General features: G+C 32.7%; 1 protein-coding gene across 2 annotated transcripts; it reads right to left on the reverse strand.

The window, feature by feature from the left end:
* Window positions 1-3,603: 3,603 nt before the first annotated feature.
* Window positions 3,604-14,838, reverse strand: LOC145015473 (disease resistance protein RPV1-like). Of its 2 annotated transcripts, XM_078973951.1 has the most exons (9): window positions 14,293-14,836; window positions 12,491-13,595; window positions 12,330-12,398; window positions 8,259-8,483; window positions 7,417-8,166; window positions 6,725-7,313; window positions 4,860-4,957; window positions 4,376-4,507; window positions 3,604-4,172 (listed from the first exon to the last, which is right to left on the reverse strand). In XM_078973951.1, exons 1-9 carry the CDS (start codon window positions 14,778-14,780, stop codon window positions 3,930-3,932), a joined length of 3,699 nt encoding a protein of 1,232 aa, XP_078830077.1. In that variant the 5' UTR covers window positions 14,781-14,836; the 3' UTR covers window positions 3,604-3,929. The 2 variants fall into 2 exon arrangements, with proteins under 2 accessions (XP_078830077.1, XP_078830078.1); XM_078973952.1 differs by lacking the exons at window positions 3,604-4,172; window positions 4,376-4,507; window positions 4,860-4,957 and adding an exon at window positions 4,978-6,295 and having other exon boundaries at window positions 14,293-14,838.
* Window positions 14,839-16,634: the final 1,796 nt, after the last annotated feature.

The raw sequence follows: 16,634 nt of genomic DNA on the forward strand, positions 1-16,634 counted from the left end.
TAAACATGGATAATAGTTGCTCCTTATCGGTAGTAGGTACCAGCTGCCCTAGATTCTCTTAATGAATTCTATTGAACTCTTATTTATATTAGTTGATTGGATGCAGTTACCTAAACTTAATATATTCAAGTTGTTTTCAATAAAGTCAAAAATTAATGTGTTTTTGGAGGTAATCTTTAAGTCAGTTACCAAAACTTACTTTTTTCAAGTTGTTTTCAATAAAGTCAGAAATTAATGTGTTTTTGCATGCAATCTTTAACACACCCTGCTGTAATACATGGGAGTACTCCTATAATACTTCCTCAAGTGTGTGCACATATCTTTTTGTCATTTAATTCACTTGTTTTTGGATTTAATTTGCTCATTTTTGTTGTTTCTGAAATATCTCAATGTTGTTTTATTCTTTTCCTTTTTCCTAATTTGTTATAGCCACCACGTGTTTATTGTATATTGATAAGAATTATGTTGAGAGTTAAACGTTAACACTTTTTTTATTGCGATTGTTTTCCACAAAATATGTATCTAATATGGTTGTTCATATGAAATAAAACATTCAATTTAAGAAGCATTGCTAATTTTGAATGTTTTTGTTTGTGGAACAGGGTTATAGAGAAGATGAGGGTTTGAGCAAGTTTTAATTCATGTATCATTTACTCATGTTATCAAACGTCATACTAATGTCGTTAAAGGACTGGAGGAGGAAGGTATATTACCACACTCTTTTCTTGCCTCTTGTGTGTATGTGTTTTCTTGATCATAGTTAGTACAAATGCAACATGATCAACTATATTGTGGATTTGCATAGGTAACAATTATAAAACATATATAGTTTAAGACATATCTTAACTAGTTCCTAACAATAGTTGACCATAAATCCATGATTAAATCCTAATTTTCCAATTTTTACATCTTTTAACGTACATATATTGAAAACAAAATTATAAAAATGAGATTTATAGAAATACTATATGCTTTTAGCCCCCTCCTTGTTTATATGAAGCCCATAAAAGTTGTCTCTTTGTCAATTAATCAAAAGGCATCATATCTACAAATTACTCTTTTGTCTGGTACTTTGGTATCATGACTTTCAACCATCACTGTTACATAAATATTATCAAATCTTTAAAAAAAATTGAAATATATTTATTTTTAAATTGTGTTCTTCGTCATAATTCTTATACAGTTGATATTTATCAGCAATCAAATCAATCATTAACCAAACTTTTTGTGATGAATTGCAGGAATCGACTTGATATAAGGGAATTGTCTATTTAATTCGGATGTGCAAGGCTCATCCTTCTTGTTCAATGAGTGGTGTTGGGAAATATCGACATGTATTTTCTAGTGACAAATATATATTGTGTAGTGAGAATATCTTAACTATTTTTTGAAGTTGTTTTTGTAAATTAACATCTTTTTTTTTTTTTTTTTTTTTTTTTTTTTTTTTTTTTTTTTTTTGCTTTATTTTAGGTTTGTATCACCAAGAATGCAATTGATGATGCCATGGAAAAGCTATTGGCTGGTGGGTAAGTTACTAAAATGCTTAAAATCTTGTCATTTGTTAATTTCTTACAAGTTCTTGGATTATCATTAAATAACTATTGACAGATTTTATGTAAAATTTGAAGGTATAAAGTTAGGCGAGTGGAACAATTGGAAACATCAAAGCAAGCAAAATTAGGGCATATGATGTGAGTTTATGACTTAAATGTATTTCCATTTGTGTATAAGTGTCATATTTTGTCATTTGTAGATAATATGTCATTATTTGTTTAAATATTATGTCTCTAAATGTTCACAGATAGTTCAAAGAAAATTAGTGTGTTTAAACCATCAACATTGATTAATGGCTACATTGGGCACAAGTTGTTCATCTTCTTGCTACAAAGGAGGTATATTCTTTTCAGTTATATAAATTTATTGTCATTGCCAATACATTACTATTATTTAAATATAACCATTGTCATTAATCATTACATTTGTGTACAGGGTATAAGAAGTTTTGATGATGATTCTACTACATATGGATTTGCCTTTATTGATTGTGTTGCCTTATAGTTTTAGGTTGGATCTGATGATGCTTCATATACAACATTAGACTTATTTGATATTTACTTAGACTTTGGTTTAATAGAATTCAAAATATTGATGAAAACCAATGAATTATTATTATTTTCTACAATTAAAATAGTTTTTATTTCATATTATAGAGAAAAAATATTTCGTTGTAAGTAGAAGAAAATCTAAAATCACATGTAATTAGCAATTATAAATATATGCCAAAAAATATTTTATTGTATTGTGCAAATACAAAAGTACAACTAAAGGCAAGATCAATTTTATAACTACATGAGTTTTTAGCGGCAAAAATTATGTGTCACAAAATAGTTTTTTGTCTACCATGGCAAATAAAAAAATGTCACTAAAACACTAAAAATTGCAACGTCAAAACTGAAAAGTGTTACTAAAGAGTTTTAGTGGGAGCATTTCTAGTAACAGATTCTCTTTGAGACATTTAGTGACACTTTTTTGGTATTTAGTGACACTTTTTGTGTGCCACTAAATGACATTTTGTTTGTAGTGGCTCCTTAATATCTTGTCTTAAAACTTAATTTTGATTGCTTTTTGTTAGTTAATCTATTTGGTGATAATTGCTTTTAAGTAGTATGGACTTGCAAAACCAGAAAAAATAAATAAATAAATAAATAAAACCGTCATTTACTTTCTTTTAAATTAGTTAACTTTTTAGCTGTTAATCATTCCCGTTTCCCTTGTGTTCGGCAACCTACTTTCTTACTATATATTACTGTTCGATTAGGTACGATGTCTGTTACATTTAGCTAGCTTAGATTGTTTGCTTTACAAATTAAAAACTAGTATATAAATTGTGTATCCGTACTTTTAGTCTTTAATAAAATTCTCTATTCCTACTTGTTATTTGTTTTTCTCTAATGAATTTAGAACATGTTTTGCAAGTATGCAAATCTCAAGTGATTCGATTATCCAACTCTCAGTGTGATGTGGATGGTGATTGCCATATTTATTGTCGAGTTGGTATGCCAGCATGTATCCTTAATTTTTGCATGTGTACATGGTAAATTTAATATTTATATTTAATATCTTAAATAATAAAATTCTATAAAAATGACGATGTGTTTTTTTCCAATCAAAATAATGTGGCTTCAAAAATATTTACTATTTAGGTTAAATTTTATACCAAATCAAAATTATAAGATAAAATAAAAAAACAAGACAAATTGAATTATCAAGGTAATTACCTTTTCGTTTTATTCATATTTGGGTAACTTCTTTTTTTGTACACATCTACGTAATGAACATTTTCACATATAACTGCTGCCAGCTATAACTTGTAATAGTCGGTCATATCAGTCATATGCGAATACCTCTAACAAATTGGTTACCTAGACGTGCAAAAAGAAAAATTAGTCAAGTATAAATACAACAAAAAAGGTAATTAAGCTGAAAAGTGAATTTTCCATTCTATAAAGGAGTGGCACAAAGATATTTGGTTTATTATCCTGATAAAGGTGTGACAAAGAGATAAAAGCAAAGCAATAACACGGGAACATGGACCCATAATAATTCCAATAAACCAACCACAAATAAAAAATAAATCAATACATAAAATCTTAAAACTAACGGAATTACTTCCTAAAGACAAGGACTAGAACTTGGAGTTTTGAGCCTAACTATTCGACATAAATATATGCGAACTAAATCGTGATTTTCTGTCAAATACCCCCTACCATGGCGAATTTTCCAATTCTTGGATCGCTAGATTTCGTACGCTATTTCTGAAAACATGAGTGAGAATCCAAGAAATAAACCTTGTTGTGGTTGCACACCTGCGAGTTGCATATAACCACAAAATTAAATCACCCAATTTTGTTAGTGATCCATCAATAAATCTAGTCGTGTTCTTGACTAGCTGAATATTGATCGGATTCATTGTCTTCTTCTTGAGTGGCTGAAGATTGCTCGGATTCATCAAATAACCGGTCCACACGCAGAATAATGAACATGATTAACAGAATGGTGATAAAAATATGGAAGACAACCATCAGCGGAAGCATGAGTTGTGGGTTATTGTTGAAGCCGGGAGGATAGAAGCACCAATAACAAGCAAGGGCACATCCAGTTACCTGAATAAACTACAAGAATAACAATAGGAAGTTTATGTTATCAAGACGAGGGATTCAGAACAATCAAGTTAAGGGGAAAACATGTTATAAACTGAAAGTTGATGTCATTTTCTCTCAAAAACCGAATTCACATGTCATGCCATGTGAGCAAAAATGAAAGAAATAACAAACGAGAAAAATATATTGATCTGCTAAACATAATATTCAATTACCTTTATTTTTGTATTTCTGGATATAGGTCTTCTAGCAAGTTTCATCATCTTCCCAACCATACTTGATGTGAACTTCAAAGTTTTATCTAGAAAAAATGATTTTGACATCTCTGTGATGTTGTAAATTTCCTCCTAATATTTTTTTTACATAAACAACAGAGCGAGATTAGTGAAATCCAAATATCACACTACTACTCATAACCAAATCAGCATGAAGTACCACAATGTTAAATTAGATTATAATGGTTTAGTAATTTTTTCACTTACGTGTGCTTGTAATATTTGATAGAAAGATATTTTGTATCATCCTTAAAAGCATCGTACGTATAATGCCATAGGAATGGGGATTTTAGAGAAATATCAATGGATTTTGAATTATAGACATATTTGGTAACCCGTTGAGTTTGTAAAATTGGAGAGTCCATTGTAAGAATTGTTATGATCAATTCGTGTTGAAAAATGAAATATTAGGGAAAAAATGTACCAATTCAGGACCATGGATGATGCATCTAACAGTTTTCAACTCCGTAAATGATTGATTCAAGTGCTTAGGTCGACCTGTCTTTCTCCATCCTCGTACCTCTGTAACAATGTGTCATAAGATGAATTCTCTCTATTTTTAGCATAAGTTTGATGAAGAACAGAAATTAGGGTTTAATGAATCAGTAGAAACAAAGAAGAGATTGTACGGAAGACAAAGATGAAATTGAACTAATTGATTTAAACGATAACACAATCTTCAAAGATTGCCCCGAGAATCTCCCTCTCTCTAAGCCGAAAGCTTAAGAGCCAATACAAAAGTATTACACTACCAAATTTCTAGACAATCTGGACGTAAGCCTCCCTCCCTCTTTTATTCTAGAGTAAATAACATGAATCGTCCTTTGTGTGCATAAAACACGTTTAGTCATTATTTTCAAAAATTAATTTTTAAATCTTGTAGGTTTCATCTGAAATGACAATAATGCCCTTCTTTATTTCTTTTTTGATTTATTTTTAGTTTGTTTGTTACTTTCAATATAGAAGAACTAAAAAATATGTGGACCGCCACACCAGATTACCCCCACCTTCAACCTAACCTTATTTTTATTAATTTTAAGTGTGTTCTTGAATCTTGAGCATCAACCACTATAACCGCCCAAACCAAAATCAGCAACCCCCTCAAGCTTCTCCGACAGATCTCATGCCGGTCCAAATGTGTATGGGGCCTTGGGCGGAAAAAAATACCCCACAAAGACAAATATAATAAAGATTAAAAAAAATATCATTTATTTTTCAGTATAGACGTGTTCTATTAGTAATAACAAACAAGTCAAATTGTTTATCTTTTGAGCTAATTTGACTTTGACATCTCCACCATCAAAGGTTCTTAAAAAGTTCAACCATTACATCTTTTAAGTTGAAGAATGATTTCAAGTTCAACTTTGGGAATTTCAAAAACAATTTCAGATTTGCAGATCTCAATAGGTTGTTGAAGATTTAGTTCTTGAAGGTCTCGACTTGCATACGTTGAGACCTCTGAGTCTCTGTGACATCTTCCTAGCAAACCCATCTACGCCGCCTCCATCCCTTTTTGATATTCATACATGTCCCTCCGATGGGGTCTGATTTGGGATCCAACTTATTGGTTGGCTATCGATGATGACTTTCGAGGTGTAGAACGGCAGTAGTTTTAGCTTACAAAGTGGTGGCGACTTCTGAAATTCTACCAACGCTGAAACTTCAACCACATTTGGAATCCCCACATCAACCACCGGTGAAATTACGTTACTCTGTTAGTCTTCTTTTGCAGTCAGATCTTAGAATTCAACCACGTTGACCAAATTGAATCTATCTGGATGGGTTTTTTGAAGCTCGTCTGAGGAAGATAATAGTTCTGGAAGACAACCTCGCCGGAAAAAGATGACCTTCCCGGTGGTTCTGCAGAGATGAAAGAAGAAGAGAGAAAGAGGGAAAGGTTTTCACGTTCCAGCTTCATAGATGTGGGGTAGTGGGGTGAGGTTAGGGTAGAGGGTAGGAGTGGGGCCATTTCCTTTTTTAAAATTATAAATAATACTTAAATTAATTGAAAAATAAACATACAAGGGTATTATGGCCATTTCAGATTTCGCACGGACTAAAACCATAACAAAAATGTCTTTTAGGGATGAAAACTACAAGATTTAAATATACACAGGACGGTCTAAATTAATTTTTGAAAATAGGGACTAAACGTGCTTTTTGGCACCTGCAAGGAACGATTCATGTAAGACTATTGGATTATTATTATTTGGGCCTAGTACTTAATGATTCCCATCAAAATTTAACTAAAATGCTGAGAACTAGCTTGACTAAAGGGACATTACATACCTGTAGAGTCTATGGTATCACCAACTAAAATTCTAAACCAATCAGGAGCCTGTCTATCAACCTCCATTAACTCAAAGAAATCACGGCGACAAAGATAGTAAGCTCCTGTGCTTAGTTGAAATCGGGACAAATCTCCTCCAAGAATTTCTACCCATCCCTTGTTATTTTTCAAGTTTTCTTCAGCTTCTTTATCATCAGTGTAAACAAGGCTCACACCACATTCATGTACGTCCAATCCACTCATTACAGCAATAGACATACTAACTGTATCTCCAGTGTCCAATGTGTTTCCAATTGGCCAATAGCTTAACCATATACCAACATTACCAAATTCAGGTTTGCCAAAGACTCTGGGGTTGTACATCAAATCAACACCATTGGTTGTACTGATTTTACAAAACCATGTCGACCAATAATCATCGGATATTGTGTACTTAAAAATTACATTAAGTCCTTTGAGCTTCTTATTCCTGGGAAATGAAGGCAACTCAAAGGACAAATAGGGAGATTCTGATACATACTTAGGCTTCATGTTTGGATCCTTTATGTCTGGAAGAGATGTGCTCATTATATCGAATTCATACAATATCTATGCCATGTAAACACTAGAATTCAGTCATATATATTCAGTTTGTAGGTAGAATCATGATGTACTTATGTGTGTGTGTGTGTTTGAGAGAAAAACAGTTTACCTGGACACAGGAACTTCTGCCTTTAGTGAGCTCATCATCACCAACAAGGCACACCTCTACATTTTGATATTTCTTTAGCCACTTCATGTGTCCCAAATCATTTTCTTCAAGCTTGACTAAAGGAACTAATTTGATAAAGCCTTCGATTTCAGACAAACTAATGCAACCTTCATAGCCAAACTCTTGTAATGTGAATTGAGGTGATTCGAAAGTTATTCTCTCCAAAGCTTTACAGTCATATACGTACAATTCTGCAAGTGTATTTGGAAGACACAGAATCCATTTAAGTCGTGAGCACAAAGATAAGTCAAGGACCCGTAGGTTTTTCAGATGATCATAACAAGGGAGGAACTCAAATAGACTATTGCCTAAGTTCAAGTACTGCAATGATGGTTGAAGGCTGAAAGTGAGAGGAAAAGAATCAGTACACTCAAGATAACAATCCTTGAGGAATAATTGGTGTAAAGAATATGGGAAGGAAAATGTAGGTTGTTCTCCAACTGCTCCACCAAAAGTAGAAGCTACTAGCCTTACTAACAGGTTTGTATGCTCCCTTTTGCACAAATTTTTACACCCTGTCATGTTCAGTAGTGCAAGACTCGTCAGTTCTCCTATGGTCTCACAAACACGAACTAGACTTTGACAGTTCCAAAGAATCAAAGTCTCAAGATGAGGAATCCTGGACATGTTGCGGATTTCTATTAAATTGAATGAGTCTTTAAGATTTAGAATCTGCAGTGATTGAAGAACCTGTTGGGAAAGTAAAAAAAAAAAATTATGTGGCACTCAGTTTCTGCATAAAAGGCCATTAAAATTCAAAAAGAGGATATTGAATTTCCTACCACGGGTGGGTCGAATACTTCCAAGTTGCTACAGCTCATGTCTATAGCCACCAAATTTCCCATGAATAAGTCGGATGGTATGGTTGTTAAATGGAATCCAAGCCAGCAGAGCCATCTTAAATCTTCCGAAATGTTCTCGTATGACCCGGTAAGTTGCACAAAATTTAGCTGGAGCAATTTTAGTTTATCCATCTTTTGAAGTGCATCTGTCTTGAGGTGTGATGCCTACAAAATTACAGTGAGAAGGGATAGTGATTAAGCATAAGTAAGTTCATCAAAGATTCCATAATTATTAGAATTCAATTCCTTGAGTATCTATTGATAATTATCATTTTGCAATGCTTGTGTAATGGTTGGGGTTATAAACCAATTCCTATTAATGAATTGGAATGAGACATATATATATATATATATATATATATATATATATATATATATATATATATATAGAGAGAGAGAGAGAGAGAGAGAGAGAGAGAAAGAGAGAGACAGAGAGAGAGAGGGTTCAATTGAGAAAAAAAAGGTTGAAAATGGGGGAATCATTGTCAGCCAATCATTTATTTTTGTCGTAAAAGTCTCAACGTACCGGCGGAAATGGGAAAGGAATACACATGTGTTTTCCAACGAAACATATTTCCTTAAACTATGCTAATCATTACCTTAATATATACAAAAACAACATAGTTTTTTTGTTTTTTTTTTTTAAATTTTTAGAAGCTATTTTTATCAAAAAAATGATTTTAAATATACCAAAATTCATGAGTTTTTATTCTCTACAAATAGGCATCCATATTGATATAGTTTTAAGATAAAATAATTTTTTTTTTATATTTTCATCTATCGTTATTCATAAGTAAATAAAAATGCATCAAGTTTTATTACAATACATTTGTTATTCACTTATGAATAAAAAGTATGATTTTTTTTTACAATTTAAGTATCATTAATATATGAATATGTCAAATAATAAACATAGTATATTCATATTTTAACATTGGACGATGCATTCACATGTGAGTATTAACATAATATATTCACTTGTAAATATTAGATGATATATTCACTTATGAGTATTAAATGATATTTCATATCTCCATATTACATAGTATTACATGGTATATCACATGTGAATATTACATAGTATATTCAGTTTTGAATATTAGATGATATATTCACTTATGAATATTACACAGTATATTCACATATGAATATTACAAAGGTATATTCACTTATGAATATTTGAAGGTATTTTGACAAATATATATAATTTTTATATGTTATTCACATATGAATAACATACATACGTGCATATTTGTTTTGTGTTTTTAATAATCATATATTGATTCAGGTGACAAAACATATTCATATGTGAATATAACGTGGTAATTTAGTTTATGCATTTCATCAAACAGTTGGAGTGCAAACAAGTTAACTATTTTAAAAATGTTAAAAACATCAAGTTATCAATTCCAAATCATCATATACTTCCGATTTCGACTTCAGATGCGACATCCTATGTCTAATCGATTTCTCATTTTGATTTTGATTTCCGAAAATCCGATTGGGAACCAGTGAGTACCGATTCTGAGTCCCTTAATGTCGACTGTGACTGCGAGTCTAGAACTCCGATTCCAATTTCATGAACAGTGAAGAAATTCCAGTTTAGTTGAAGAAATCTGTATGGTTATTGAAGGTTGGAGGAAATTTTTTGATGATGAACGAACTGTTATCAAATTATCTATAGTTACGTATTTGAGATTGAAAGTTATTATGATATTTATAAGTTTGCCATCGTGTCTTTTATGCTTAGATTAAATAAGTAGCTGAGAATGATTCCCCCATTCTCAACCTTTTTTATTTTCTCAATTGAACCCACCTATATATATATATATATATATATATATATATATATATATATATATATATATATATATATATATATATATATATATTACATCGTGGTACTTGTATTAGATAATTAGATAGTAAATTATTCAATTGTATTATGTATTTATCTCTCCTTTATTATAGGTTATTCTATATATACACTACAACCCACACAAATTAACGTGTGGTTGATTTACTAAAATCTACATGGTATTCCTTGCCTTGTTCATTTTGTTTGCCTCCCTTGGAATCGGCTGTTCAACCACAACAACCTCCAACCGATGCACCACATGATCCTTCTGATCATCATGATCATTCCTCTAATGCTGATTCTTCTGATAATAATGATCATTCTGATCAAGATCATCATGACGTCGACATTCATCCACCATCTCCAATCCCTTCCACGCATCCGTGCACTCGGTCCAAGTCTGGTATTTTCAAAAAAACGACATATAGCCGATTGCACATCACTCACCAACCATGTGTTGCATGTTGCTTTCCTTGCTACACCTCAGCTTAAAGGGTACAAATCTACTGCTAAACATCCTCAATGGATGGCCTCCATGCATGAAGAAATTGAGGCCTTACGTGCAAATAACACTTGGACCTTAGTGCATTGACCCTCTCCCTCCAACATTGTCAGTTCTAGGTGGGTCTATCGTATCAAGTATAACTCGGACGGCTCAATTGAACATTTCAAAGCCCGTCTTATTGCTCAAGGTTTCACCCAAATTCCTGGACTCGATTACTCTCATACTTTTAGTCCGGTTGTCAAAGCCTCCACGATTCGCATTATTCTATCTCTTGTTGTCTTAAATACATCGTGTTTACATCAGTTTGATGTCAAAAACGTATTTCTGCATCATCATCTTACTGAGATAGTTTTTATGGAGGATTATTGATCGTGAGCTTCCTAATCATGTTTGCAAACTAACTAAGGCTCTTTATGGCTAAAAACAGGCCCTCGTGCTTGGTTTCAATGCCTTAGCACCTTCTTGCTTGCCAATAGTTTTTTCTATAGTCGTGCTGACACTTCCTTATTCATTTTTTCTCGACATTCATGCATCATGTACCTCGGTCACTTATACGGATAATAGTCTCTTCTTAAACCAGTCAAAATATGCTAAAGATATTCTTATTAATTTAATTGACTCTAAATCTAGTACCAACACCCTTGACTACTCATAAGACTTCTACAGCTGATGGAACACCTTTTCTTAATCTTACTCTTTATCAATCCCTAGTCGTAGCTCTCCAATACTTAACGATTACTAGACTGGATCTCTCATATTCTGTGAATCAAGTTAGCACATATCTCCATGCACCTACTGATGCTTATTTTCGGTCTGTGAAACGTATACTACGGTATGTAAAAGGCACCGTCTCTTTTGGCCTTATTTTCAGATGCCCTCAAAGCAACAACATTCATGAGTATTCAGATGTTGATTAGGCTTGTTGTCTTGAGACTTGCAGGTCTATTTATGGCTACTCAATTTTTTTTTGGTGGCAACTTAGTCTCATGGAGTGCCAAGAAACAACCAACCGTATCGTGATCTAGTTGTGAGTCAGAATATCGGGCCATGGCGAAAACAACAGCTGAAATTGTTTGGATAACTCATCGTTTACGGGAACTTCATGCGCTACAACCTAATCGCCCTACCTTGCTTTGTGACAACAAAGGTGCCTTATTCATGACTCAAAGCCCAGTTGCTCGCAAACGTGCTAAACATATTGATCTCAATTACCATTTTGTTCGCGAACTAGTTGCTACGGGAAAACTTTACACAAATATCGTACCAACCAAGCTTTAGGTGGCATACATCTTCACTAAGAGTCTTCTGCGTGCTCAATTTGAGCACTTTCGTGCGATGCTACGCCTTAGTCCACCACTCATTCGCTTGAGGGGGGATATTAGATAATTAGATAGTAAATTATTCAATTACGTATTATGTATTTATCTCTCCTTTACTATAGGAGTTTATTGTTGTAATCTATTCTATATATACAATACAATACAACACACGCAAATTAACCGGTTTATTTACTAAAACCTACAACTTGACTCAAGTATACCCATAGACGTATAAAAAACAAGATGCAAGAATTTTTGGATCAACTTAAAGAGCTTCAATGTTTTCGTTACATATAAATAACAGGCATTAGGTTTTAATCATGTATTACCTTGAATGAGCGTTGTTCTTCCTGTAACATTCGCTTGTCAAGTGCTAGACCTTCGATTGTATTTGAACCCTAAATAGGAAAAAAAAAAGAAACTTCAGAATTAAAGATAAACTAAGACAATGCTAAAGAAAAAACAAGCTTCAACAAAGGAAGCATCTCACCTTTCCTTTTCTCAGAAGATCATAAGAATCCTTATTAAGCCAGACTCTACTACGTTTCGAAGGGTCTTTGGGAGATTCTTGATGGACTATTCTTCTCCCCATCTCTTGAAGCAATGGGTGCATCATTAGTTTCTTGTTCGCAGAAACAGACACAAGGCATCTGTTGGTTAGTATTTTGATCCCTGATACAGCAGAGTAATCATGCTCCAATATCTTCATCACATAATCTATGTCTTTCCCGACAAAGAAACAAGCAATATGCAGAAACAACTCTTTGTTAGATTCATGTGGCAAAGAGTTGTAGCTCCTGATAAGTACACGTTCAATACCAACATCAATATCTCTTCCCAGTAAACTCAATGTACTTTTCCAAAATAGGATGCTATTATCCTGTGCTAGAGAGGAACCCAACACTTCTAGAGCCAACGGATTTCCTTCACAATACTTCAATACCTGTTCTGCAAGCTCCTCGTAACCTTCCATCAGCGTTTTGGATCCGAAGGCATGTCGACTCAAAAGCTCTAATGATTCATCATCATCCAGTAATTTCATTTGGTACTCTTGACACCTCCAAGACCTAGACTCAAACCATTTACGTAGATTGTTTTCTCTAGTTGTTATTATAATCTTGCTTTGTTTGTTAATATGCCCAGATCCCAGTAAAGCTACCAACTGGCTCGGTTCAACTATGTCATCTAGAAGAATAAGTGCTTTCATCACTTGTAAGGCCTCTTCAATCTTGAATGTACCTTGACAAACGCTGGGTATTTTTCTCTTCTTTCCTCCGGAAATATCTACAAAAAGTTTTTCTTGTATCTGAAGTAGATCATGTGGTTCTTTAGATCTACTACCGATGTCTTCAATAATACTAATGCTTTCAAAATTTTGGCTATTTGAGTATACAATGTATCTTGCCAATGTTGTCTTCCCACTTCCTCCCATGCCATAAATTGTTAAAAATTCTGCATTGGATTCGGTTAACCAAGAATGGATATCCTTGTATCGAGTAGCCATCCCTGTTAAATTGATTGGGAGATGGACTTCTTTACGATCCAGTTTATTGTATATGGTGCCAACAATTTCCTTTATAAACTCTGTTTCAGGCCTGGAACAACACAAGAAAATGATGTTTGTTAGATGATGTTCAGAGATTCTTTGATAGACATGAATGAAGATATTAAATAATTAACTTTCCTAATGTCACATACTACTAATATATGTATAAATTTGATCCCCTTAATGTTCCACAAAGAAATCAAAATTCAAATAAAACATGATCAATTAAAGTATTTACAATGGCATACAAGATTTTTTTTCACTTTAACTAAATATTCAACTGTAAATAAAAAATAAATCAAAATAAAACAAATATTGATAAAGATTAAACAAAATTATTTAAATCAAAGCCCTTATAGTCGAGTTCATAACCAAACCTTACTTAGCTCTAGTCAAGAGTGAAACCTGTATGTGGTGTATCAAGAAGCATTAATTAAGCTGTTCACTTCTTGACATAAAACGAGGAAATCATCGCCTATTTGTTCTTGATTACATTTTTTCATTTATTTCTAATTGAATTACATTTTCAACTACTCCTCCGAACTTCTATGAAACAAATATCTCCTAAAAGTTCAAAGTTATTGACATATTTAACCACAAAAAAACTGACCTATCATGAATACGATATGTAGACCAAAATTTGCCAAAGGTTAACACCAGTTACAGTCCAATAATTGAATAAAGTACTATCCAGTTAAAAATGGATATCAGTAAAGATTAAATTAAGAACCGATAAACAAACATACCCAGACAAAACCATGCCGGCCAAATCAGCAACCTCCTTAAGAGCTTTCCTCCACAGGTTGACTTTATCATTTGTCCACTTTGAAGAGGCTTTGACTTCGATTTCGAAGGTTTCATTTTGATTCCTCACGTCAGACGGATCAACGTGATAAAAAATTGGTAGAACGAAGTGATTGCGCTCCCTTCTTTGTGTGAGAATCAACAGAAGCTCGTCTAGGCACCAAGTGGACGTTGCATAGTTTTTTGACAATACAACTATTGAAGCCCTGGACTCTTTAACTGCACTCTCGATCTCTGGCTTCAGGTGTTCACCTCTGTTGATTTCTTCGTTATCCCTAAACGTATAAATTCCAGCTCGCTTTAATGCGTAATAAAGATGATCTGTAAAAGAATCACGAGTGTCTTCGCCTCTAAAGCTTAGGAAAACGTCATATCTGTAAGCATTAGCAGTAGGAGAAGCCGTAGTGCAGGAGGATGAACAGGAAGCCATTGAAATTTCGAGAATGGAAGATGAAGTCTTGGTCTAGCTGTATGATTAAAAAGGAGAAAAAAACGTGGGCCTCGTTTAGTAAAAGAAAATTTTTCAATAATGCAAAATGACACCACCCATCAACACTCTACTGGATATGATAAGAACCAACATGAAATTAATTGGCTTGGGTAATAGAGATTTTCGATACATTTAAATAAACCGGTTGTTGCGAAAATTAAACGGATTTCGTTAGTGTTAAAACTTAAACTCAAATATGAATTAGATATAACCTGTTTAATTATATATAATTGTTTATAAATTTTATATTTTTAAAAATATATTATATACTATAAACTTATAATGAGTCAAACTCAATAATTAAAATTAAAAATGAATACAAACTCTAATTATTTCCATACTATGAATTTTGTTTTTCCACCTCCAAGTTTTGGTGTTTCTTATTTTCTTTTAGCCTCCTCATCTTCTACTTTTCATCCTTTAAAATTATTTAACATACCATGATACAACATATTTATAAGGTCTAAACTTTAAGATGAAACCTAGCACGAAAATAAATAGGTTGACACAACACGACACGATAATTAAACGAACCAGGTCTAACATATTTTCAATCCGTTTGATGTCATGACACGATATGAACCCGACATAACACCACACGTTTTGCAGGTCTAACGAACAATGATATAGGTGATTAGCGGTCAACAATGTTCTACTTTGTTTGAAAATAAACTATCATTTTCTTTCTTATTCATTATAATGAAATCTCTATTAAAACCTACTATTTTATTGTCTTTTACAAATAAGTCCCAAACTAAAATTTTTTTATGAAAAAAAACATAAATTACTGGTAAAAATGACAATTTGACAATTTTTTTCCAGTTTACCGGTTGCATTGCTGACGTAGACGCCTAGTCAGCAAATAAGCTGGGAAAATTTCCATTAAACTCCCATTATTTTACCATAATTTACGAATAAGTCCTGAACTAAATTTTGTTTATTAAAAAACATGAATTACAAGTAAAAATGATGATTTGACCATTTTTATCCAGTTTATCGGTTGCATTGCTGACGTAAACACCTAATCAGTAAATGAGCAGGGAAAATCTCCATTAAACTCACATTATATCACATTAATTTATGAATACGTTTTATTTATGAAAAAACATGATTTACGGATAAAAGTTATGGGTTTGACCATTTTCTTCGTGTAACACGCATCTTATCAGTTTCATTAGTGTGTTCTAATTGGTGTCCAAGTCCAAAATTCTATTGGGTCTTCCTTTATCTGAAGTCTAATCATGAGAACAAAAAATAGTGAAATGTTTTTAGTTATTGAAATTTAATGTTTTTTGGTTTTAAGTTTTCTTTTGTGTATTTCAGTTTTTGGTTCTAAGTTCCTTTTTATGTCGTCCTCATCGTTCTTTCTTTTTTTATAATATCAAGACTTTTTATTACTTGAGATCAAGTAAAGTTTAAGCTTGGGAACATTTGCCAGTTGTCATTTTATGCATCATTTATGTTAGTTTTTACTATTGTCTTGCATCATATTTTATGTATTTGTGTCTGCATTAGTGTAAATAATGATCAACATATGTTTTTTCACCAAAATACTCAAACTGCTCATATTTTTATGTATATTTCATGTATTTTGGAGAGCAGCGGTATTTTTGGAGGCTTTTGGACATAGGTTGGAGCCTATTTGGAGCTTAACTTGAGCTAAAACAGCTAAGGAAGTGGAAAGTTGTAACGAAGCAGCTAAATCTAAAGAAACCAAGTCCGAAACACTAAAAAATAACAAACATGGGTTGTGTTCCACTTATAGAACTTGACAAGAATTTAATTATTTTTGTA

This window comes from Lactuca saligna, chromosome 9, assembly GCF_052625555.1.
Source record: "Lactuca saligna cultivar CGN05327 chromosome 9, ASM5262555v1, whole genome shotgun sequence".
Classification (NCBI taxonomy): Eukaryota; Viridiplantae; Streptophyta; class Magnoliopsida; order Asterales; family Asteraceae; genus Lactuca; species Lactuca saligna.

Bases quoted from the DNA above. Each gene is read 5' to 3' on its own strand.
- LOC145015473 (XM_078973951.1), bottom strand. From the start codon at position 14,780: ATGGCTTCCTGTTCATCCTCCTGCACTACGGCTTCTCCTACTGCTAAT. The intron at 7,314-7,416 runs GTAAACTGTTTT...TACATGGCATAG, and splicing joins GCAGAAGTTCCTGTGTCCAG to ATATTGTATGAATTCGATAT. The intron at 4,958-6,724 runs GTATGTAATGTC...ACATTGTTACAG, and splicing joins TGATACCATAGACTCTACAG to AGGTACGAGGATGGAGAAAG.